Raw genomic sequence first — 26,373 nt, forward strand, 5'->3', positions numbered from 1 at the left:
GCACATTCATCACATCCGTGTTCTCTGTTGGTGTTTACGCTGTAAAACAGATGAGTCAGTACATGCTTATGGCGTCTAGAAATATATGCGATTCTCTAAATAAACATTGAGAAGTCTCTCGTGCATTTTAACAAGTAGGCTACACGTATTGCCTTTGACTTACTCTGTTTATGTGGAATGCAATATTCTAACAAGATATATTACTTCATCATGATAAGAGCCAGTGAGGTGGAAACCTGATGATGTAATTCCTGTTGACTTTAGTGCTTGAGAACTTTGCCTTCAGTTGAAATGACTATAGGATGAAATTGCCATTTTAAAGGGATTGTTCACAGTATAGGGTTATTATTGTTATAACTAAAACTAGAACCATAAAAAACATTTTCATTTCTTGATATAAAATAAACATTAACTGAAATACAATATAAAAAAACTACTAAAATGACAAAAACAAAACACATTACTAAAACTTTAAAGGGGTGGTTGATTATGATTGCACTTTTTTAACTTTAGTTAGTGTGTAATGTTGCTGTTAGAGCATAAACAACATCTGCAAAGTTACTACGCTCAAAGTTCAATGCAAAGGGAGATATTTTCTTTTAAAGAATTCTCTGTTTAAGGCTGCTTTAGAGAAGAGGAAGATTTGATGTATCAGAATGTTGTTTGCGTTCCATATTTTTACACCGGACTGCTTCACAAACGAGGGTCAATTCATCTTGAATTTGCACAAAAGATTAACATGACGGCACATGCTAGCCAATGAGTTGAATCAGTTCCACAGCAACTACATAAATGTATCCACTAACCGTTCAGAAACATCCAGATGCATTCTAAAAGTTGTAACTTCTTCCTGAGTCTCTCCATCCGTGTCCGACTCCGGTTTGAACAATGTAAGGATGAACACCGTTACTGACAATCGTCATTTTGGCTGCGTGAGATTCTCCAGTTTTGTTGTTGTTGAGCAACCGAAGCGCGAGCTGTTAAAGCTCCGCCCTCTTCTGGAAAGCGGCTGGGAGCATCAGCTCATTCGCATTTAAAGAGACACACACAAAAAAGGTGCGTTAACAAGCTATAATGATCTGTGGGGTATTTTGAGCTGAAACTTTACAGACACATTCTGGGGACACCAGAGACTTATATTACATCTTGTAAAAGGGGCATTATAGGCCCCCTAACTAAAATAAAAATGAAAACAGAAAATTTAAAAACAAAATCTAATATCTATAATAGCATCTCAGTGGTTCTAAATGAACAATGGTTCACACAAAAATTAACAAATGGTTTTTCCAAACATTTCATGAAACATAAAAGGTTTTGAAGCATGTTCAGAAATATTTGCATGAGGCTGAGTAAATAATGATATAATTTTCTTTTATGGGTATATTATTCCTTTAATTCAAAAGAGACATCATACTTTTTCTGAAGCATTCTTAATGTGAAGTCACATTGCTGGATTTTGCCTGTGAAAAAAATCTGAAACCTTAAAGAGTAAAGCCAGAGGCTTCTGTTAGGATGAAACCCGCTTTTGTGGAATGAAGCATAGGGTTATGTGTTTAAAATGGAAAACACTTCCTGTTTTATAAAATGAGGTATTTGACCATAATCATGTAACAGGGAACAATTTGATCTGTTATGAACCGCAATCATGTTAAAAGGTCTCTTGTATGGCTTACACACCGGGTCGATCTTCTGACAGCCTCACCTCCATGTTAACCTTTGTGTGTGCCAGTGTGCATGTGGAAGGTAGCGGAAAATTGACCTTTGAGCCACAAGCTGGAGGAGAGATTCAAAGCTTTGGTGAGTAATACTGCTAAACCTAAAAGTTTCAGAGGGATGTGAGAGAACACTTTGAGAGAATTAATATTTAGCTTGGTACTATAATATTAAAATTGGCTTCTATATTTGTACAAATGGTATGGATTATGAGGTTAAATGTTTTAAAAATTAGTATGTCATATTGTTGTCACATTTTGAAATTATGTGCATATTTAAGCAAGTTATCTTTTTTTTAATAAATATTTATCCAGTTTTGTCTGTATAAGCTCCTGGCAATTCAGTCAAATAATGAGTTAATTAAGATGTTTAATGTAATATTTCTTGCAGTTCAGGAAAAGTTGAGCAGGTTGAGTTTTTGAATACAGTATTCTTTGCGTTCTCTTTTACTGCACTCTTTTCAATGCATGCATAAAATTAGCATACTGTATAGCCTACTGTAGAAATAGCAGTGCAGTATAGAAGTATACTATTCAGAACACAGCTTAGGTTTATCTAGTGAATTTTTTTCTCTCTTGCCTAGTCCGAGAGATTGCAACTAGAGGATTTAAAAAAAAAAATCTCCCTGCAGTTACTCTAGTGATTTGTGACACTGTATGACGCAGGCGGAGATTCTAAACAAACTATTCATCAATGAAAAACGTTACCGCTCCCCACTACGGATAGACTAAACCAGCAAGGTTTAGAAATACATTTTGCTTATTTTTGACGATCAAAAGTGCAGAATTTCGGCTGCTGTTTATCTAGGACACAGCCTAAACGCAAAGCGGTTGCTGCATTCCCTCAGCTGTGCGTTTTGAAAACCCTCCCTCCCGACTACACGTCCGCCGCTGTGTCCCATAGTATCAACAGAGCTCGTCATGGCGCTCGGACGCAGGAACTCGCTTCTCCTGTTTTTCTTTGCTTTCTTCTAAATTTAATCTACCTGAATCTCTCGGACTCGGATTTTTTTGTTGTTTGAACAGAACGACCCAAGAACGATGACCAGTTCTTTGCTGTGATATACAGATCTGAATATGTAAACTTGTGTCCAACTGGGCGATCAAGATTTCAGGATCCCTTTTCCAGGGCGAATTCCCTACTTTGAGGAACTCGGGAAAGAAACTGTTCTGGAAGAAGAGGAGGAGTGAGAAGGGGCCCTTATTTAAGGTAGCGTTTTTGTGCTCTCACAGATCTCCCCGTAATAAGACATTAAATTAAATTTGAACATCGGATCAAAGTTTGTTAAGCTACATGGTTACTTACAGCCAACGGGAACACACGGGTTACGGACAAACGTGTCGAAGAAAAGCGTCTGCAGTGCTCTGTTTACTGTGACACATCACGCACAACACTCTACGTTTTTGTTTTTTCATTCTGTCGTGGTTAGTTTTCAAATCACGTTTGGGGATGGGTTAGTTAGTTTCAGGAGTAATTCAAACAGACTCAGACAGCAGTGTAAGGCCGATATTTGAACCGCTACTCGGATACAATGTGGCTAATGTTTTGTAGTTAATAAATACAATATTTTTGATTCAAGACGTTAAAGACAAAGAGAGCGAGGTTTAATGTTTGCAGTGAATGCCTAAAGGGGCAGTTAATCCAAAATGGAAAATTAATTTACCCACATTCATGCTATTAAACCTGTATGACTTTCACAAAAGATGTTAGTGACTGACTGACACCCTCCGTCACCATTCACTATTACTGCATCTTTTTCCCATACAATGTAAGTGAAAAGGGAGGCTTTCAATTTATTTATTTACCTAACATCTCCTTTTGTATTTTGGGGGAATTTTCCCTTTAGCTTTGCCCCGCTTTGTAACATTATGCGTTGCGTTTATTCTGTATACAACACTTTGGTTTGGTTCAGAATTGGTTCATGAGCTAGAAGAATAAATATGTTTAACTTTTTACTTAGTTAGTCTCTATTCGGTGTTCTGCTTGCCTTTGATGGATATCGTCTTGTAATTGGGATTGTGGTAAAATATGAATCTGGTTAACCGGTAGGAGGATAGTGGATGAGGCTCGATGAGAGACGGGACGGTGGCGGGCATATTTGCAGTTTAGACACGAAGGCTCATTTCGCCAACCGACCAGACGTGACGGTAAACTACTATTTAGTTGTTTCAGCGGAATTCCTGTTGCCAAGTTCATTTGGGGTCTGTGGTATGCAGGACTGAGACCCGAGAACCAGAACCCGACGTTCCATAAAAAAATAAAGAAAGAAAGAAAATGACTGGAATTGAATTATTTTCATATCGTTCTATTAACGGTTCTCGAACGTGCATTTTCTGGGGTTAGTATTTCTAATACGGTACTAAATAGTTGTGTACACTATGCACTATGTAGCCTACTCTTCAATCTGTGTACACTTCATGCACTTAAACGTCAGAGCTTTCTTCATGTTTTTATATCCTTATAAAATTAAGATGGAATAGTCCATAGTATAAGTGGATTGGGTAATTTGAGAATAGAATTTATAAGGTTATTAAAACATAAGGAAAGCTGTGACGGTTAAAGGGCAAGTTCACCCAAAAATTAAATTTCTCTCATTAATTACTAACCCTCATGTCGTTCCAAACCCGTAAGACCTTCATACATCTTTGGAACACAAATGAAGATATTTTTGATGAAATCCAAGAGGTTTTTTTTATTATCCCCCATAGCAAGTAACAGTATCACATTCAAGGTCCAGAAAGGTAGTAAAGACATCGTTAAAATAGTGAACGTGACTATAGTGGCTCAACCTTAATGTTATGAAGCGACGAGAATACTTTTTTTGACAAAAACGAACTTTTAACTTTAAGAACTTTATTCAGCAATTTCTTATTTCCCCTGTCATTTTCCTACGATGTTTACGTTCAGCGCTTCCAGGTTCTACGTCAGAACGCCGGCTCAGAATTGGTCGACGCTGTTCTCATGAGCAGCACGACGCATGCGTGTGATGCTGACGCAGGAGCCGGCCAATAATGAGTCGCCGTTCTGACGTAGAACCTGGAAGCACTGAAAATAAACACTGTAGGAGATTGGCACAGAAGAGAAGATACTGTTGAATAAAGTTATTTTTGTTTTGGTTTTGTGCACAAAAAGTATTCTCTTCACTTCATAATATTAAGGTTGAACCACTGCAGTCACGTCGACTATTTTACAATGTCTGTAGTCTCTTTCTGCACCTTGAAAGTGGTGGTTAAATTGCTGTCTATGGAGGATACCTCTCGGATCAAAAATATCTTAATTTGTGTTCTGAAGATGAACTAAGGTCTTATGAGTTTGGAACGACACGAGGGTGAGTAAATGAGAGAATTTCATTTTTGGGTGAACTAACCCTTTAACTATTGTAGTTACTGACTGATTTATATGCTGAGTTAAAGATACACGTTTTGAGTTTTGTACTAATCAGGGGTATTTATTTAAATATGTAACCTGTTTTTGTTGTTGTTATTGTTTTTTATTATTTAGTTATTGGCAGTTATTGTATTGCACATATGCCACTTGTAAAAAGTCTACTTTGCAAGAGTTGTTTTAGATGTATTAGTTTGTAATTATATATGTAATTCTCTTAAAATCTGAAATGATCTCATCATTTGGCTGCAGTTTTCCAAAATATTTCTTCTTCAGAAGAATAAAAAGAACCATCAGGAAACAAAATCGTTGAGAGGAACCAGAATTTGAACTGAAATCATTAAATTCCTTATGATTCCCATCCCTGATGACATGTTTGGAGCTTATTTTATGCTCCAGTTCATAGTGTTCTTTTGTAGTTTGTCAGGTTTCCTGTGTATTTAAAAAACAATTTAGAAGTTTTTGAACATACTGGACTTATGACACTCTCCTTAAGCATCTTTATTACATCACTTCCCTTTTGAAACCACCACATTCTGTATATCACATATATGTAATGCTCTTTAAGACAGAAGTGTTATATGATATCTTTTTCTTTGATTCTCTGCAGTGAATGCTCGAGATATGATCATGACTGCGGCATGGGAGTGACGTGACAGCAGGATTGGACTTTCCCTCCAAACAACCTTATATCCACACTCCCACACCATGCGCTTCTCTCTTCGGAGAGACAAAACTGTCTGAATGAACGACTACACTGAGAAAGATTGTGCGAGTGTGAAAATGGATGAGTCTGCGCTCCTGGACCTGTTGGAGTGTCCGGTCTGCCTGGAGCGGCTGGACGCCACGGCAAAGGTGTTGCCGTGCCAGCACACGTTTTGTCGCCGCTGCCTGCTTGGAATTGTGGGGTCACGCGGAGAACTGCGCTGCCCGGAGTGCCGCACGCTAGTGGAGAGTGGCGTGGATGAGTTGCCTAGCAACATCCTCCTGGTACGGCTACTTGATGGCATCAAGCAGAGGCCAAGGAGGACGGGAAGCATGCATGGCACATGCACTAATGGATCAGCAGCGGCGGTGGTCAGAGCACAGGGTGCCGGAGGAGGCCAGAGGGATCCAGGTCCCACGGGGGCACAGTCTCAGAGGGTCCAGGCCAAGAGCACTCCAGTTAGGGTGAGTTTAGATGGTTTTGTTGGACTCGCACAATCCCATACATCATCAGACAGATCTGATCCGATACAGCTTCTTTTTACATACAGAAAAACTTGAATGGATTTCGGTTAGCTTGATGGTTATATTGGTAGAGAACTGTTTATCTGACCCCATCTCGTCTGGTCATGGGTGGTACCGCACTATTGGTGTAAATCAGACCTTGGAGACTTCCTGCAAAGTCTCAGCATGATATGAAAGGAAGAAGAATCTCTGAAATAATTAGGTGTTTAGGGAATTTGAAATCTTTCTCTCTTGTTCTCTCTTGTCATCTATATCATTATTTTGGTTAATGAACTCTAAATAAAGAGTTTGTTTAGGATGAGTCTAATTTACATTCAGGAAAATAAATACAGGGTCAACTGTTTCTAGGAGTTTAGAAGAAGCCACTTTCTCTGATATTTTGTTTACGTGCACTTTAAAAGTCAGACTAACACCGTGTCTATAACAGATATGGGCGGTGTGATGCACCATGACAAATGACAATAGAACCCATTATAATCAGTGATGTTGTCTACGCTGGATGCGGCACGAGGCGACGCAACAAATCTCCGACCGTAAACTGATGCCTCGTTCTATTTATGAGATACTCCAAGCACTCGCCATACTACTCATAGGAAGGACAAATGGATTCGCAGCGGGCACTTTGTCGCCTCCAGTGAAGAGAGCTTCTAGCTGTTGTGGCGTGGCGCATCAATGGTTGCGTCCAGTGTAGACACGGTGTAAGGCAGTCGTTCATCTTTATTTTCACACATTGGCAGCAAAGTCATTGCACCTTTCAAGGCCCAGAAAGGTAGTAAAGACATCGTTAAAATAGTTAATGTGACTGCAGTGGTTCAACCTTGATGTTATGAAGCAACAAGAATATTATTTGTGCATAAAAAAACAAAACAAAAATAACTTTTTTCAACAATTTCTTCTCTTCCATGTCAGTCTCCTACGCTGTTGACATTGTAAACACAGCGCAGAGCTTCCAGGTTCTGTGTCAGAATGCCGGCTCAGTATTGGCCGACACTGTTCATGTGAGCAGCACGATACTGCCAATACTGAGTTGGCATTTTGACGTAGATCCTGGATGCGCAGCAATGTAAATAGCGTAGGAGAATGAAGAAATTGTTGAATAAAGTCGTTATTTTTGTTTGTTTTTTTGCACACAAAAAGTATTCTCGTCACTTTATAACATTAAGGTTGAACCACTGTAGTCACGTTGACTTTAATGATGTCTTTACTACCTTTCTGGACCTTGAATGTGATAATTTCATTTCTTTCTATGGGGGATAAAAAAACTAAAAAAAAAACTCAGATTTCATCAAAAATATCTTAATTTGTGTTGAGATGAACAAAGGTCTTACAGGTTTGGAACGACATGAGGGTGAGTACTTAATGACAGAATTTTCATTTTTGGGTGAACTAACCCTTTCATTTCTTAATTTTCAAAAGTAAAACCATCAACCCTTAAAACTTTCCTTTTTTGACAATAGCCAGTTAATAAGCGCTTTTCGTTACAAGTTTGGTAAAATAGTTTGTCCATGTTGCATTCCCAAATGCACAATATCAGACCCAAAATCAGATCATGAGATGCTCACATGAAATTGAACACCGTACCAGCGCTTCACTCTGAAATATGCAACGACAGCATAGATATTTATTTGATAATCGCACTAAGCCGATATTGCAATTTGGTTTTTTTATTTCGTTAAATTGTGCAGCCCTAACAGACTAGAGAGAATTAGAGAGAATCTTGTTAGCTCAGGGCATTATGCCTCTTCTAAAGCAACTCAAGCAGCTGAGGTAAGCCTTCTTCCCTGCTGAGAGAAAGCCGCATTAACAGCCTCTTATCCAGCACTTTTTTGTTGTTGGGTGTGTTTGTGTATTTGGATGTCTTTTTTTTTTTTTTTTTTTTTTTTTTTCCTGTGTGAGAGAGAGAAAAAAGCAAAAACGTTGCAAGTGGACACCATTGTGTTTGTGTCTGAGTGAGAGCGCCCACGTTTCTGCCAGTATAACTTTCAAACAAAGTGTCCCAGTGGATCAAGATAGTTGTCATAGCAGCAGTTTTGTGATTGTGTGTTTTGTTGTGTTCCATCTTCTGGTTTTGCACGGTAACAAAACACAGGTGTCCCTACAATCAAGCCCTCTGTCATCTCCCCCACACAGACTTGTGGGACAGAAAGAGGCCTCCACCCAAAGCATGATGGGAGGCGGCGTTCTAAGTCAGACATCTCCGGTCTATAATCTTTTAATATCCTTCTTTTGTTGTTCATAAACATCAGTGCTGTGAAATGACAGCTGGACTGGCCTAATAAGCTATTCATCTCTCTCCTATTCAACTAACTTAAGTTTAAAATATCATCTTATTTTCCCGTCTTCAAAAGAAGCTCCTCAGGGCTTTCTACTCTAAGATGACTCACTAAGTTTGACTCTTTTTGTCTTCCCCACAATCTATAGTAATGCCGTTTTTCGTGATATTTTTTTGTTTTGCTAGTGCCTAGTCGACGTCGACTTTCATCACACAAATGTTGACCTTAAAATGATGAAGTCCTTCAACCACTATAATGTATATTTATTTTGTTTGTGTTCTGACCTCTGAACTTTCAATGTTAGGCTACTTGTCCCTCAGTATAATTATGTTTGCACTGATATTTCTCTTAATAAGTGTTTTGGTTTGCTGTATATTAATTTATTCACTTGTTTATTCACGGAGGTAAACGCTGCAAAATGGTATCGCTCTTTACAATGTCGGACACATAATGATAATTGTGATTAGCCATCATACACCTGCTATATTGCTAAATCTACCTGATTTTTCATATCAATAGAAAAATATACCGGGATAACCTGGCTTCTCGAGACTCCCTTGCTTCAGAGCGGTCAGTTAAAGGGTTAGTTCACCCAAAAATGAAAATAATGTCATTTATTACTCACCCTCATGCCGTTCCACACCCGTAAGTTCTTCGTTAATCTTCGGAACTCAAATTAAGATATTTTTGTTGAAATCCAATGGCTCAGTGAGGCCTCCATAGCCAGCAATGACATTTCCTCTCTCAAGATCCATTAATGTACTAAAAACATATTTAAATCAGTTCATGTGAGTACAGTGGTGCAATATTAATATTATAAAGCGACGAGAATATTTTTGGTGCGCCAAAAAAAACCCAAAATAACGACTTATATAGTGATGGCCGATTTCAAAATACTGCTTCAGGAAGCTTCGGAGCATTATGATTCTTCTGTGTCGAATCATGATTCGGATAGCGTGTCAAACCGCCACACTGCTGAAATCACGTGACTTTGGTGCTCTGAACCGCTGATTCATAATGCTCTGAAGCTTCCTGAAGTTGTTTTTTGGTGCACCAAAAATATTCTCGTCGCTTTATAATATTAATATTGAACCACTGTACTCACATGAACTGATTTAAATATGTTTTTAGTACCTTTATGGATCTTGAGAGAGGAAATGTCATTGCTGGCTATGGAGGCCTCACAGAGCCATCGGATTTCAACAAAAATATCTTAATTTGTGTTCCGTCTTACGGATGTGGGACGGCATGAGGGTGAGTAATAAATGAGAGAATTTTCATTTTTGGGTGAACTAACCCTTTAATGATATACTAAAGCCCACCGGCACGTTGACGTGATTGGTTACAAGGTAGTTTGTGATGTCACAAACACCAGCGATTTCAAACTGCATTTTTGAGACTAAGTCTTTAGATCACGGCAGTTTTAAAGAGAAAATACTCAACAATGGTGCTGACTTGAAGAATTTGCACATGGTTTATCTATTATCTTAAAGCATATTAAAAACACCACATAGACATATAAACAACATTAATAACTTGATTTTGAAGATTTAGTTATTGGATGATAAAATCACTTCTCATATTTTCAGTCTGTTTTCTATTTCTGTGAGCTCTAGACAAGAATACAAAACCCACTATTTTTAAATTTGCCTTTGTTTGTTAATTACACTGGTTCTTCCTTTAGTTGGCAACACTACAATAACACCTCCCTATTCTAAAGTACCCTTAGAGCAAGACTACATCTCTGAAAATAATCAAATCTGATGAACTCTCCCCACACACACTCTTTTCTAATTAGCTTGTCAGTGTACATATCATGCTTTAAGAACACAGTCATTAGCATTAGGCTGTTTGCCAGAGCCGGCTGAATTCAGTAAAGTGAGGTAATGTAAGGCTGATCGGTAGTGTGAGCTCTAAAACCCGTTGATTCAAAAAAAAAAAAAAAATTATGCATGAGCAAACTTGGCAGTGATTGCTTCTTATTTTGCCTCTCTTTGTGCCCACTGTGTTTTCACACGCCAGCCTATTTAAGGGTGTATCTGAGGTGCTGTAAACAGCCTTACTGCCAGTGGAATGGGCTTTTTGCAGTGGTTGTAGCTTCAAACAGGTCCTGTGATTTGGAGGGGGTGTATGACCAGGAATGCATCTGAGACTATATGATAACAGAGCATTGTGTGAGTGGCAGGTCTGTTATTTAGGTCTTCAGAGGGGTTTTGTTAAATCTCACACATGATATGCTCTGCTTTGGGGATGCACAAAACAAGCACTCACGCATGGAAGCAAACAAGCGTTAAGGAGGAGAATTCCTCCCTGATACAGGGATACACGCATGCAGACATCCACACCCCTGAGATCTTGGTTGTCAGATGTTGCATTATGTGGCTGTTTCAGCACCTGCGTACTACTAAGTACAGGAAGTAGGTGGCATATTTTACCCGCACTCTAAAAAAACAAACAAAAAAAACAAGTTTGCATCAATCTTTTTGAGTTATGACAACTTTGAACTAACAAACTACACTGAGTTAGAGGAACTTAATAATTTGTAAAATAAACACTTTTTTTTAAGTTAATAACTCAAAAAAAAAATTAAGTCGCTCCAACTACTTGAGTTGTAGCCCTGGAACTAATTACTCTTATCTGTTTAAAGTATTAGTTCACTTTCAAATGAAAATTACCCCAAGCTTTACTCACCCTCAAGCCATACTAGGTGTATATGACTTTCTTCTTTCTGATGAACACAATCGGAAAAATATTAATAAATATCCTGACGCATTCGAGCTTTATAATGGCAGTGAGCGGGATCAACAAGTATGAGCTGAAGAAGTTCCTCCATCCACATCCATCCATCATAAACATACTCCACACAGCTCCGGGGGCAAATGTGATGCATTTGTGTAAGAAAATATCCATATTATTTAACAAGTTATGAAGTAAAATATCCAGCTTCCGCCAGACTGCCTTCCGTATTCTACTTACGAAGAAAGCGTAAAACTCTTGCAGTTCTAAACGCTTATGCTACGTCCTACGTCTACCCTATTCAACTTATGGAAAAAGCTTAACTGACCCAAAGCCAGTTATGTTTTTTTCGTAATTTGAATATGGAAGGTGATCTGGCGAAAGCTAGATATTTTACTTCATAACTTGTTAAATATGGATATTTCTTACACAAACGCATCGTTCAAAGTCATACACACCTAGTATGGCTTGAGGTTGAGTAAAGCTTGGGGTAATTTTCATTTGAAAGTGAACTAATCCTTTAAGTTAAAATCCACAGCTAGCACAGCATGTAAATTTAATGAACATTCTTCTTACCCAGTCATATGCAAAGCATGCTGGGAACTAGACAACTACTGCCTAGTTTCCAAAGTTATCAAGACGGTTTCATTAGGTTACTACATCCTATATATATTGCAATTTTAACTTGCAACCATGCATTTGTTAAAGTTGTGGTAACAGTTCGTCTTCATTACTTTTTAGACCGTGAGTCGTAAATTCATGAACATATGACTTTCTCCTGTTCTTTTTAGTGAATCAGAAACTTGCAAAGTGAACAATGTAGTCTGGTTCACAAACAAATTACTCTTATGAATCAGAAACATACTGTGCGACAAGTGTGGTCAGATTCATGAGACATACAGTTTATTATAATTCACAAACAAATGACTCTTTTTGAGCCATGTCTTTGTCATGAATCACAAACATACAACCTGACCAATTTATTCTGATTCACAAACAATAGTTCAAAATAAATAGTTGCTGACTATAATGAATGGTTTAAAAACACTGGATCGAATCAATACAAAAGACTTCCCTGTATAATATATAGAATTAGCAGAGAAAATCATAAGCAAAATGGACATTGTAGCTGAAAATTCCTCAAATTAATTGAAATCACATAATCAAAATAAATCATGAGAGCTTGTGAATCAGAATTGAAACAGGAAGTCATTCGATACCTATTTGATCAGTAAAAACTCATGAAGTAACCAAATACCCCAAAGTGAATGCTTTTGCATGAGATATACTCATTGATTGGTTCATGGGCCTGCTGCCTGGAGCTGAAACCATGCCATCCCTGGACCTCATCCAGTGGGTTCAAGTGTTTCTGAGGGGGAAAGAGGTGGGGCGCGGGGACATGCAGGTGGACTCCATGAGCCGCTGAAAAGCTGAAAGATCAAAGAACGCACTGATACCCATGAGTCCCAGTGGGCAAAGGGTGCCGCTCCCCTCTCACCTCTCTCTCTTTCTGACTCCGTCCGATTTCTATTAGAGCTGAAGAATAGCAGGAGGTGCGGTCGAGCAGACAGATGCATAACAGCTTATTGTTAGCGGCCACCTCTGATCTGACAGACTCAGGGCAGTGAAGAGGTGAACACCATACGCTGTGTGTCTGCGCGAGGCGTACAAACCCCTGCAGCTGTCTTTTAGATTTAAATAAGAGACTGAATGGGTGGGAAAGAGAATGAAGGACACTAGAGTTGGACTAAGGATCAGTAGATTTTTAATGTTTTTGAAAGAAGTCTATTATGCTCACCAAGGCTGCATTTATTTGATCAAAATACAGTACAAACAGCAATATTGTGAAATACTATTACCATTTAAAAGAACTGTTTTCTATTTGAATATATTTTAAAATGTAATTTATTCCTGTGATGGCAAAGCTGAATTTTCAGCAGCCATTATGCCAATCTTCAGTCACATGATACTTCAGAAATCATTCTGTTATGCTGATCTGGTGCTCGAGAAACCAATGTTGAAAACAATTGTGCTGCTTAGTATCTTTTTGGAAACTATGATAATTTTTTTTTCTGTATTCTTTGATGAACATAAAGTTAATCAAAAGAACATCATTTATTTGAAATAGAAATGTTTTGTAATATAAATGTCACTTTTGATCATTTTAATGCATACTTGCTGACCTCAAACTTTTAAATGGTAGTGTATATAAACTGTTTGAAATCTGAATATGTAACAATTGGATTTATATATTGAAACTCGAGCACTATCGGCAGATTTTCATAGATGTCAGTGCCTTCACCTCACAGCGATAAGCTCTCTGCTTTTCTTGCTTCACATTTGCATGAAGTCGAACATTTCTCAACTTCTTGACACTCTCAACACGCTCCATTCTGTTGTCAATCCCCTGCACATGCCTGTCTCTCAGCTCCCATAGATAATAAATTGAGAAGACCTGCTCATCTCAGCTCACTCCACGCCAATGGACACATACGGTGAAGGGCTGAATGTCAGCTGTTTATGGTGATTCTCCCTACCGCAGAGCTCAAAAAGTCACTTTACTGAAACAACTCAGAGGGACGCCTGCTGACTAATCACAAGCAGTTTTATTGTGCGTGTGATGCATATGTATTTGTGTGTTTGTGAATGACTTGCCTGGATGCCGCCTGGGGTTCACCTTTTTGTGAACAGACGTTGAGAAGAGGCTTGTGTTCAGTTTGTGTAGGAGGCAGAATGTTCATTGAACTGGTTATTAGTTTGAATGAATGGGATCTGTCTCGCAGTGTTTCCTGAACTGCTCTGCTGCTGCTGAATCTAAAGCACCGTAGCAAAAGAAATTGCATTTTTTCGGAATTGTGAGTTTACAGTCTTTATTAAATTTAAAACGGTATTTAAAATGCAAACACGAAGCACAACTAGTGTAGTCGGATTCACAAATAAATGACTTTATTATTTTAATGAATTCTGACTCACAAACTTACCATTTGAATCATTCAATGTCACTAAATCAGTCAGAATGGTTAATCAGTTAATATCTGATTCTATTATTGATCATGTCATGTCTGTGGTTTGAAAGATGTTTTTTGATAGTAAATTATATTTTAATTTGATTAACAACAGAAATCAATATTATTTATTGCTGAAAATGTTTAAAAATATCATAAAGTACCGTTTAAATCGTATTCACGATACAATAAAACAATATTGTGAAATATTGTTAAAATTTTAAATAACTGTTTTCTATTTGAATATATTTCAAAATTATTAGTAATTTAGTAATTTATTGCTGTGATGGCAAAGCTGGATTTTCAGCATCATTATTCCAGTCATTATTCCTTGATCTTCTGTGAGACTCGGGAAACTGTGCACCAACATAATGATGGTTTAACCTCGTCACTTTCTCCTCCCGTTCTGAGACGATGTGACTCTGCTTTCTGTGGCCAGTAGGTCAGCTGGGTTGTCAGAGATGAAACAAAGAGGAACAGCTCATAGGTCATAGGTCAGATGTGAGAGGTCATGTGACTAGGGTCAGCATTGAAGCAGGAGACAGAGAGCGGTAATGCAATTCAGAGCTACACTTTGATCTTCCTCACACACACATTCAGAAATGTATTAATATTTAATCAGATTCTAAAGCGGCTTTGGATGGAGGAATGATGTAATGAATCTCCATATCTGGCAGTAAGAGAGCGTTAGCAGCTGTGTTGTTAGCCCGGAGCGCACATTTTAAATCTAATATCTCGTTACGAGTGGCAGAATGGTGAAGGCCTTACGTTTAATTGATGAGTGAGTGCTTGGTTTAATGGCCTTGTGGGTCGTGGCTTAGTTTCTTCTTCAGATGGCATGCTCATATAGAATTTCACATTTATCAGTTATTTCCCTCAACATTGTGATCTAGATTAATATTTCAATTAATAGATTTTACATTGCAATACTTAAAGGTGCTGAAGAGGATCTTTTCGTCGACTGAGAAACCAAAGACTGTTAGTGAGTTTTTGAAATGAGCGCATGCATAAGAACAACCCCCCTCCTTCACAGCTCATCTCGAGGGAACGCCTCCCAAAAACTCGTGCATGAGTATTGGAACACGAGTGTTTACCACCGGCACTCGCTGTGTCGTGTTATTGGATTCATTATGTCGGACTCACCGCAGGTAACTCATAATCTGCAGTTGTTACTCCTGTCTCCTGACAAAAACATTGCATGCGGCGCCTGTGGAGTGTGGAAGTTACTGGAGCGCGCAGCCGCGCACGTCTCGCACAAGGAACGTCATGGCAGTGATTGACAAGCCAGCGGGCCAATCGTTTATGCGATGATCGCGTAAACGATTGGCTGATGTTTTTAAGGCCCTACCTCGTGCACAGATGATGTATATTAATATTATTCCTTTCAGTGCACCTAATAAATAGTCTTTTATCAGTTAGTAAATACAGTTTCAAGTAATATTGCAAAAATGTATAAAACAAAACATCCTCTTTAGCACCTTTAATTATGGTATTTTGATTATCCCATCCCATTATAATCATGGATACTGTCACTCTTATTTACCCTGCAAGTTGGCGCAACCCTCACCCTCACCCTTACTCACCCTCACCCCCTTCTACACCTGTAAGACCTTCGTTCATCTTCGGAACACAAATTAAGATATTTTTGATGAAATCCAATGGCTCTGTGAGCCCTGCATTGCCAGCAAAGGTATTTCCTCTCTCAAGATCTATAATTTCAAAACACTGCTTCATAAAGCTTCAGAGCTTTACGAGTCAAATCAGTGGTTCGGAGTGCCAAAATCACGTGATTTCAGCAGTTTGGAGGTTTGACATGCGATCCGAATGTCTGATTCGACACAAAAGATACATAATACTCCGAAGCAGTGTTTTAAAATCGGCCATCACTAGATATTGTTAAAAAGTAGTTATTTTGTTTTATTTTGGCGCACAAAAAATACTCTTGTTGCTTTATAATAATATTGAACCACTGTACTCACATGAACTGATTTAAATATGTTTTTGGTACCTTTATGGATCTTGAGAGAGGAAGTACCATTGCTGGCGATGCAGGCCTCACTGAGCCATCAGATTTCAACAAAAATATCTTAATTTGCATTCCGAAGATGAACAAAGGTCTTACGGGTGTGGAACGGCATGAGGGTGAGTAATAAATGACAGAATTTTCATTTTTGGGTGAACTAAAAACTTTGGGAAAACTAAAGTCATCATGAAATCAAAATTCACTCTAAATTCAATTTTTATTCTTTTTTGATAATCCTCAAGTGCACATCACATAGGGTTGGGAATCAAAAATACTTAGTGTTAGTTCACACAAAAAAGAAATTTCTGTCATTAATTACTCACCTTCATGTTGTTCCAAACCCGGAAGACCTTTGTTCATCTTCGAATATTTCGTTCAAATATTTTTGATGAAATCCGAGTGGGTTTTTTTTTATCCCCCATAGAAAGCAAAATAATTACCACAGCCAATAATGACTCAAACACCAATTTCTGGGAGTCGGAGAGCATGTTTTTATTCATAGTTTTTAGTCATGTGACTGCCACAGAGACCTGGAGGGCAAAACATGCATAGAACTAAATTACAGTCCTGTCAATTTTCCATCTCAAAAGAAGAAAATCAAAAACGTGAACAAAATGCAAGTTTTGGGCACTTGTGATCCATATACAGCACCTGCTGCAGTATTTCAACTACTAAAAACGAATGTTAAAAATAAAATTATGAGATGAAAACCTGTCTAGAAAGCATGAAAACGTGATTAGAACAGTGTTAGATGTGTTAGTGTTACACGGAGTCGCACACAGCCGCATGCACGAGCGCTCTTGCTCATGCACAAAAAGCATCTGAGCATTTGAAATTTGAAATTGAGAGCTCTCTGTCAGTGACTTTCATATTTTTAATATATACGCAAACTGCATTACAAACGACATAAATTATGCCTTCGTAGAACATTTGTAAGGAAAATATCAGCGGGCGAGACCGCACATTGCAAGCATTACATCAAGCAAAGGGTGTGATTCTCATAGCGCATATCCTGTGCAATGTAGCCCGTGAATGTCCTTGTAATTTGCTTCAACCTTTACGAACTTTATGAAAGATTATTTTATGGAAGGTTTGAGTAATGTGTGAGGAATTGGAAGCGAGCAGAATACGGGTGTTTCGTCATCATCATCTGCGGTTAAAAACTAAGCTCAGAATTGATTCTGAAATTTTCAGAATCGATCCAGAATCATTGGAGAGAGAATCGTGATGCATCATCTTTTTTTCTCTCCCACCCCTAGTGAAAACTATGAATTACTCCACCGGTAAACAAAAGTTCCTAGGCTGCTATAATAACCACTTCAGAAGAGTAACAATAATAGCCGGAATTTGCCAAAGTTTGTGATTTTCATGGCACTGAATATTTAAAAGAGTGCTTTGATTGATTATTCGGTTATATGTATTGTAGTTGGTTATATGTTGATCAGGTGTGGGATGCTAAAAAGAAAAAAAACGTCTGTCTGACTCTGAGTGCTGGACTTCAATTACTATGAACAAAGTTCATTTTCTCTTGCTCCACATACCCTACAGATTACAAGAAGAAATCCTTAACATTTCACCCGGTCGCACACCCACATGTTCAACTCAAAGCCCAAGTGTTTGTCCATTAGTAACAGTTTTGTGAGAGCGACCTCCTTGGCGGAAACCTCCTCAAACCCCGAAAGCCCTAAAATCTAAACTCTGCGGGCCGCCCTTTTGATGTGTGAAACTTTTCCTCTCTCCCTGCCTCCTCTCAGCAGTCTGTTTGCTTGCGTTTGCCTCTCTGTGTCTCTTTGGCGGTACTTGGTGTTTTACGCAAGGAACAAGGAATGCTGTTTATTGCGTCCTGGCACATTTACAAGTGACATTCCTTTGACCCGCCCCTTTGCTTCCTTGTGACCGAGCGGGCAGCGTTGACTCACACTGGCCCTTTTTGATGATGTCATGGTTGCCGCGGCATCCTCTGGCTGACCCGTGCCGGTGTCGCATAACCCCTTCATTAAGGCCCTGTAGGCAAGGCTGTACTTACAGATCTCAGTGCACACAGCTCCCCTCTCTCTCTTTTTCTCAGTCTTGTTTCCTCTTTTCCTTCCCGCTGTGCTCTCTGCAAGCGTATCAGCTCATTTCCCCCTCTCTCCCCTCCTTTTATTACCCATTACTCCCTTGCTTCCATTTTCTTGTTCTCTGCCTTTTCATCTTTTTCGCCTTTTTTAATTCCCTCCCTCATTTCTCTCGTAGCCGATAGCAGGAAGTCATTCTCAACAGCGTAATGTTTCCCACAGGCCTCCAGATGGTTTGTGTTTGAGTGTGTATGTGTGTATTAACAATAAATGAGGCTGATGTGAGTTATATTTCACAGTTTGAAAAGTCTTGTGCGTTTCTGTTGTTTTTGAATGTGTTTGAGTGCGTGTGTGTGTTAGCATGCTGCGGTGGAGGCAGGTGTTTTGGATTTGTTATGTTTTGGATGTGTTTGTGTATGCTGTGGTTCTGTTGGGCGTGACTGTCCATTTCTCTGCCCTGAGGTTACATAATTTCAGGGTAGGGATCAAAAGACCTAATCAGGTGTTAAATGCGTAACCATGGAGACTGACTTGCTGTTTAGTGGAGAACGCCGGTGGGCCCTTGGGGAAGGGTGTGTGTGAGTTTCTCTGTCTCTGTGTGTTTAAGTATCTTCTATGTCAGGTTACTCGTGTCATTTCATCTGAAACCAGACTAATTGCAGTTTCAGTTCCGACATGGTTTGCTTGAAAATAGTGTTTGTTTTTGATCTATTAAGGTGCGAGTGACTGATATTATTCTTGCGCTGACTTTTTGTTTACGGTCTGGTTCTCATTCTGATTATTCTGACTTAGACAGGAAGACAACATCTGATTGACTTAAAGCTATAATTTTTTGTTTTTACCTCATGTTTAGGGGTAAAGTTTTTTGAGAAAAATGAATTCAAATAGTGGTTCAGCTTTCTTAATGGTTGTACTCAGTAAAAATAGTGTAAAATGTGCGTAATTGACTTTGGCTATGTTCACACAGTAGGTGTTTAAGATTGACAACCTTATTTTAAATCTGACTGTCTTGTACAGTAGCAGTTTGAGTTATATAATGACAGTGTAAATTAAGGAACAAGTCTAGTTAAGTGATTGTAACACAGTTCGTAAATATGGGAAGAGGAGGCGGGAACTGGCGAACATTAAAACAATAATCTTTAATAAAATAAACAAAGAACAAAACAAAAGTAATGCCGGCAGACCCTCGCAGACGTCTGCCGGCCACACCATAGACTGTAAAAAAATATGGGCGTAGTGTCCGTGACGTCACCCATAGATTTCTGAACAGCAGTTTTGACGCGTAAATGAGGCCGCGGCCATCTTAGCTGCGCGTCACCGCACGTCACTCACGGATAACTGAAAATGGGCAAAGAGGCGGGGAGGTGGTTTGAGCTGATGTGACTGGTTGCTGAAACCACGCCCGCCTAGCTCGACGTGACCATGTTAGCAAGCAAAGGAGCTATCTATCTAGATACTATCTAAATTATTAATGAAGATAAGTTTTATCATCAGAAAGTTCTAAAGGTTTACTGTCAATCTACGGTGTTTTTTTTAAGATATAGATGCTCCAACACCAGTAATTTGTGTTGGGTGTGCAAATAACAACATGGAAAATCAAAATGGGACTTCATACCTTTATAATAGAGATCGCGAGATGAATCCAATCTGTGGCACTTGGGTATAATATAAATGTCCATTGCAAAACAAAAAACAGTACTTTTGTCCATGAAATATTGATATATTATCCATTGTTTGCATAACATTTCTTCTGAATGATCTGCTCTCTGTCACCGTTCTTCAAGAAATAATGCAATCTGAGCAGCGTTTATGTTGTAAAACTGTATACGATCGTATCTAACAAACAAATGAGCCCGTGTCCAAAGTATATTTTTAATATCCAAGCAGTGCTGTCAGATTTTGATATCCTCCCGCCATTGTCATTGTAGTAAATCTCACAAACAAAACGTTTAGCCAATGCCACGATCCAACAACGTGTGTTCTGTTTCTTCCGCATGCATGCACATCTACACAGACACACATCAGTCTCGAATATTATGCAGCAAGCCATATTTTATAATTGTATAAAATAATCGAGCACAAATACGGCTGAGATGCCAAATTCAGCGGCTGGAATTAGCTGAGGTAAAGTGACGGCTCACAGACAACAGCGGCATCTATCTGTCACTCAAGTGACCACGCCCTTAATTATGCAGAACTTTAAGGCTTAATATAATTTAAAAGAATGAGTTAGAAAAAAATCCCCCCCCCCCCACAGTTGTCATGAAAGGCAAAATTAGCAGTATAGACCAAAACCACAATTTGAACCAACTTGTAAACATGTTTTTTTCTGCTATAAACTTGGCCAATTTAACATGGGACTCAATGAGATTCTGCTCTCTTTTGGAGCCTGTCCCTAGCGGCCAGTCAATGAATCGCAGTTTAAGTCACTTCCGTATTGGCTTCACGAGAGACTGGGGGAGGTTGCCGCTTGGGCCACACAAACATAATAAAACATAAAATAAAGTCCAGGCCTGGTCCTCTCTCGTCCTTCACTGTCGTCGCTCCTCCTTTTATGCTCCCAGAGCTCCTCCGTGAGAGACTCAAGGCCGGTGCCCTCGCAGGTGATGCTCGTTATCACTTGCGTCACCGGCCTCGCGCCGCTCCCTGCTCGTCACAGTGATGTTATTGGTAACATCCTTATTGTGCATTGAATTGAGCTAAAAAATAAAATAAATATTAGATGAGGGTTGGTTCACCCAAAAATGAAATTTGTCGTTAATTACTCACCCTCATGTCGTTCCACACCTGTAAGATCATCTTCGGAACACAAACGTAAGATATTTTTGATGAAATCCAAAAGCTTTCTGACCTCCGGCTCAGTATTTGCAACATGAACAGCGTAGGAGACTGTCAGGGAAGAGAAGAAATTGTTGAATAAAGTCGTTATTTTTGTTTTGTTTTTGCACACAAAAAGTATTCTTGTTGTTTTATAACATTAAGGTTGAACCACTGTAGTCACATGGTCTATTTTAACAATGTCTTTACTACTTTTCTGAGCCTTGAAATTGGTTATGACATTGCTGTCTATAGGGAGGTCAGAAAGCTCTTGGCTTTCATTAAAAATATCTTAATTTGTGTTCCGAAGATGAACGAAAGTCTTACGGATTTAGAATGACATGAGGGGGGAGTAATTGATGACAGAAATTTCATTTTTTGGGGTGAACTAACGCTTGAAATTAGAAATGTTGCCTTGGCAAGTAACTGAAATAAAATAATTTTAAGTTGAGGTACTAAAATTACTAAAACTAAAACACAGCTAAACATAAATATTTATGTACGGATTTTTAGATTCTATTTCATTCTGATTCACAAATTTTTGATTTGATTCTATTCTGATTAGTATGTATCACTTAATGCTCAGTTTCTCTCTGGTAATGCTGTATATTCCACAGTGCAGAATTTTAGGCTGAATCAAATCAATGACTTGTCTTTTTTGGCTATTTAAACCACACCATTCACAGGGTAAAGGCCAGTTCACAATCAGAATGTCAAACTATATTAGTGTCCACACCAACAAACGATAACGTTCTATTTATTGTAAGCTTGTGCTGCAGTTTTGTTGTCTGGCTCTTTAAATGCTCAGGTGGATTGTGATTGGCTGTCAATGATTTTATCGTTCATTAGCTGTGTCATTATCGTTATAGCTCTGATGTTGTAGAGTTAAAATGATTATTAAAACTTTATAGTCATTGTTATCTTCCTTAGTAAAGATTTTTTGTGATTATTTTTGTTATCAGAATCATTCACATACAGATTATTAACAAGTGGTCTGATAACCTGCATGGCCTTACTCTTAAAAGTTGGATTAACCAGCCAATCAGATTGTAACTGATTGTAGGTGTGTTGTCTAAGGCTGAGATTAGACCAATATAAGCTTGAATATTTCATTTGATGATATTAACAGCTGCTCCACACACACACACACACACGCGCGCGCATACGTGCATGCATTCATTGTTGCCATCTGCATCTTTCCCAGCTGAGTCACATCTGGTCATTATTCACCAATCAATAAGCGCTAACCAATCCATATATCATCATGCAACTGTGTGTGTGATGGGTGGCATATTTGTAAGACACCTGAGCTCTCCTGACAGCTGTGTTTGTGTTTTTGTAATGTTTTCTTTTGGTGCTGTATAGTAGTAAATCTGTGACACCTGTGATGGCCCACCTGGACTGAACCACACTCGCAAATCTACCCGTCACTGTGTGTGGTCTCATGGCTGTTATCAGAAGAATCTGATTCACTTTATTATACCCTTTATGTGTCTGTTCTGATCTTGATCAGCATTTAAAATGGTCTATAAATAATAGTTCTGTTTGGTGTTTAGATGTTTAGTATTTGAGACCTTCCTTCAGTCTTGATGCTGATGGGTAAAGGTGAGTGATTGACAGGTCTTCTGCTTCATGTTGATTGATGGGCTTATTTTGGGTCTGACCTTTGACCCCGTACCCAAAAGATTAAGCCGCACATAGATGAGAAGTTCCAGTGGTTGTGTGTGTCCAAACATTCCCTTCCTCCTCCTCCTCCTCAAATCTGTATCCTTTTAGGATGGACGTGCCTTTGCTGCAGGGTTTCCTAAAACCTTGGAGGTTTGTGAAGGAACTGCAGGAAGGAAAGAACAAGCTAATAATTAATTATATCATAAAATTTTTTTATTTTTTTTATTTTTTTTATTTTTTACAGCCTTTTGGTCAGTGCTCTGACCTATAACTCGTATAACATATTTGAGCTTCGGGCGATCCGAGATTGAATCCTGGCTCTTTCTGCCACTTTGCTTTTTGCCTGCTCTCTATACTGTCCTGTGTGTATATAAAGGCTTCCCCAAAAATAAATATATTTATAAATACTTTTTAATAAAAACTTAAAAACCCTTAAAATCTCTTAAAAGTAAATATTTTAGGTCAAAGGGGTTCGTCTGACAAAAATAGTTTGGGAATCCCATATAAACTTATTTTGAATAATATTCCATATCTATATTCTGAATAAGCTTTTGTGTGTGTTATAAATAATAATGTCATTCTACCATAATCATACAGAATAGTTTCGAATATTTTGGGTTTAGTTCACCTCAAAATGAAATTTCTGTCATTAAGTACTCACCCTCATGTCGTTCCAAACCCATAAGACCTTTGTTCATCTTCAGAACACAAATTAAGATATTTCTGATGAAATCCAAAAGGTATCTGACTCTTCCAAAGATTTTAGATTTAGAACTTAAATACCACTTTCAAGGTCCAGAAAGGTAGAAAATTGTCATTAAAATAATCAACGTGACTACAGTGATTCAACCTTAAATTTATGAAGCAACGAGAATACATTTTGTGCGCAAAAACGAAACAAAAATAATGACTTTATTGAACAAATTTGTCTCTTTCCTGTCATTCCCTTACGCTGTTTACATTCAGTGCTTCCAGGTTCTACATCAGCATGCCGACTCATTGGCCGGCTCCTGCGTCAGCATCACACGCATGTCGTGCTGCTCATGTGAACCACGTAGAAGCGCAGAGCGTAAACAGCATAAGAGAATGACAGAGAAAAGACAAATTTATGTAATAAAGTAGTTATTTTTGTTTTGTTTTTGTGCACCTGTTAGCGTTCCACTGTACTGCTCATGCTACAAATACCTGGCAAAAGAGACCTTAGGAATGCTAAGGAGTTAAGGTTGAATCACTGTAGTCGCATGGACTATTTTAACAATGTTTTTACTACTTTACTGGAACTTGAATGTGGTAATTAAATTGCTGTCTACGGAGTCAGAGAGCTCTCGGATTTCATCAAAAATATCTTAATTTGTGTTCCGAAGATGAACGAAGGTCTTAAGTGTTTGGAACGACATGAGGGTGAGTACTTAATGACAGAATTTTCATTTTTGAGTGAACTAACCCTTTAAACAACAGATATTGATGGTGAAAATGGCTCATAGATCTCCTGATAGGATCTTGTGGTGTGTGAGATTCATGCTTCACCTCTCTCTGGTCTTGTGGTTGTGATGTGGCAGCTCCAGTGAGATCATCTTTTGTGTCTTATGGAGTTTTTCTGTGGCTCTGTTTTGTGTCACACGCTCTTCTGCGGCTCTGTCTGTTGTGAAAGTTTAGCTGGGGTCCTCAGAGGGCTCTACATCTCAGTTCATCTGCGTTTGTCCCTCGAGTGACATTTCTTTAACTTCCCTTATGCTTCATTTGTCCTGTTTCGTTTTCTTCCCATACTCATACCCCGCTTTCCCCTTTTCACACTCTTTTGTTCTTTCTTGCTCGTATTCCTTTTATATAAACTTTTTTTTTTTTATCATCCTTTGTGCTTTTTCCTTCTATTTTCTAATTTTTTCTTTCTTTTTCTTTTTTCTTTTCATGTGCTCATTCTTGTACTCTTCTTTCTTTTGCTCATTTTTCTTTTTTGTTCTTTTTGAGTGTCTTTCTTTTGCTCCTTCCCCTTTCACTCTTTCCTTCTTTCTTTTGCTCATTTTTTTCTTACTTTTCTAACTTTTTGCCATCTTTCTTTCTTGCACTCACTCTTTACTGTGTTGTTTAATTTAATATTTGCTCTCTTTTGCTTTTCTTTCACTCTCTTTTGTTCTTTCTTGTGCCATTTCTTTTCTTTTGCTCATTTTTCTTTTTTGCTCCTATTGCTCTTCTTTCAGTTTTTCTTTTTGGCTCATTTTTCTGTACTTAATCTTACTTGTGCTGTTTTTTTTTCTTTTCATTTTTGCTCTCTTTTGCCTTTTTTTCTTTCTCTTTGCAATCCTTTCACTTTTTTTCACCAAATATTTCACCAGTTCTTTTGCTCTTTTTGCCTTTTGACTCTTACTTTCTATCTTTCTTTGCTCTTCTTTCTTCTTCCTCTCTCTATCTCAGCTGATGTAGTGTAATTAAGTGCTGGTGGTTGTGTGACTGTAACACTATGAAGTGGATTAGAGAGGCAGCTCTGTGGGTGGGCGTGAAACTGCAGGAATCGGCTCTGTATGTCGTGCTAATCAGGCCCGGGGAACTCTGGTTGGAACAGCTTCAGCGTTGGCTGTTGGCACTAAAGTGCAAGTGTGTGTTTAGCACTTTAATGAAGTTTGCTACACTAACCTCATTAGTCTCATTCTTTCAGGCTCCTCCCCCTCTGATCACACCAAATTACATTAGACCTTTTCCTGTCAACATGGCAACCAGCCCACTGTTTTCAACTGTATTTCTTCCTTTTACTTCCTCTGATAGCTGAATGTTCGAGGTGAATATGGATGTGTAATTGTAACCAAGTAATTCTGCTCTGTACCTGGTTATGAAAAAGATTTAGAAGATATTGCAGGCCAAGTTACTGATCTCTGTAGCACACCTTTAACAGGATATTCTGTTATCCAGATTTATCCCGGTTCATTTGAAGAGATTAGAGCAGGTGATTGGCTTGTTTCGTGTTAACGCTGCGCCGAGCTGTATCTGTATCGTCACCTAGTTTGCAGAGCATTGCATTCTGGGCCATAAACCAGCCAATGAAGCCTTGACAGTTAGGTGAGAGATTTGACATGTGAGAGATAGAGAGGGGGTTTGTGTCTCTGAGGGAAAACTGTATAAGTAGGAGAGATGAATTGTATGGAATGGGAGAATTGGCAAGAATAGATGGAAAAAGGGAGCACAGGCAGAAAAACCTCCCAGAGTTTCTTCACATTTCATTTGGTTGCTTTGTCTGAAAGACTAAGAATGGAGAAGTTGTTTTATTCATGTTTTTGTTGCAATGGATTTACCAGCGAAATTTTACATGCACAGAACATACTTTCATTTGTCTGCCGCGGATGCAAGAGATGCGAAATATGCAAGCTGCTCTCCGAAGACAATTTATTCAGAGATAAACAGCTTTGAGAAATGTGTTTATAGTATAAGCGTGACCAGGAGCATGAAAGATTCAAATTATACATCATCAGTAGCGT

The 26,373-nt window shown here is 38.5% G+C and overlaps 1 protein-coding gene across 1 annotated transcript in view; it reads left to right on the forward strand.

Moving 5' to 3' along the window:
* The first annotated feature begins 2,534 nt into the window (after positions 1–2,534).
* The window catches only part of sh3rf1 (SH3 domain containing ring finger 1), a 66,298-nt gene continuing 42,459 nt past the window's right edge, over positions 2,535–26,373 (forward strand). Inside the window, exons 1-2 of the mRNA XM_048206743.1 lie at positions 2,535–2,922; positions 5,708–6,267. Of these exons, the coding sequence (XP_048062700.1) occupies positions 5,842–6,267 (426 nt within the window). The 5' untranslated portion in view covers positions 2,535–2,922; positions 5,708–5,841. The remainder of the gene's footprint in view (positions 2,923–5,707; positions 6,268–26,373) is intronic.

Source organism: Megalobrama amblycephala, linkage group LG11 (genome assembly GCF_018812025.1).
Source record: "Megalobrama amblycephala isolate DHTTF-2021 linkage group LG11, ASM1881202v1, whole genome shotgun sequence".
Classification (NCBI taxonomy): Eukaryota; Metazoa; Chordata; class Actinopteri; order Cypriniformes; family Xenocyprididae; genus Megalobrama; species Megalobrama amblycephala.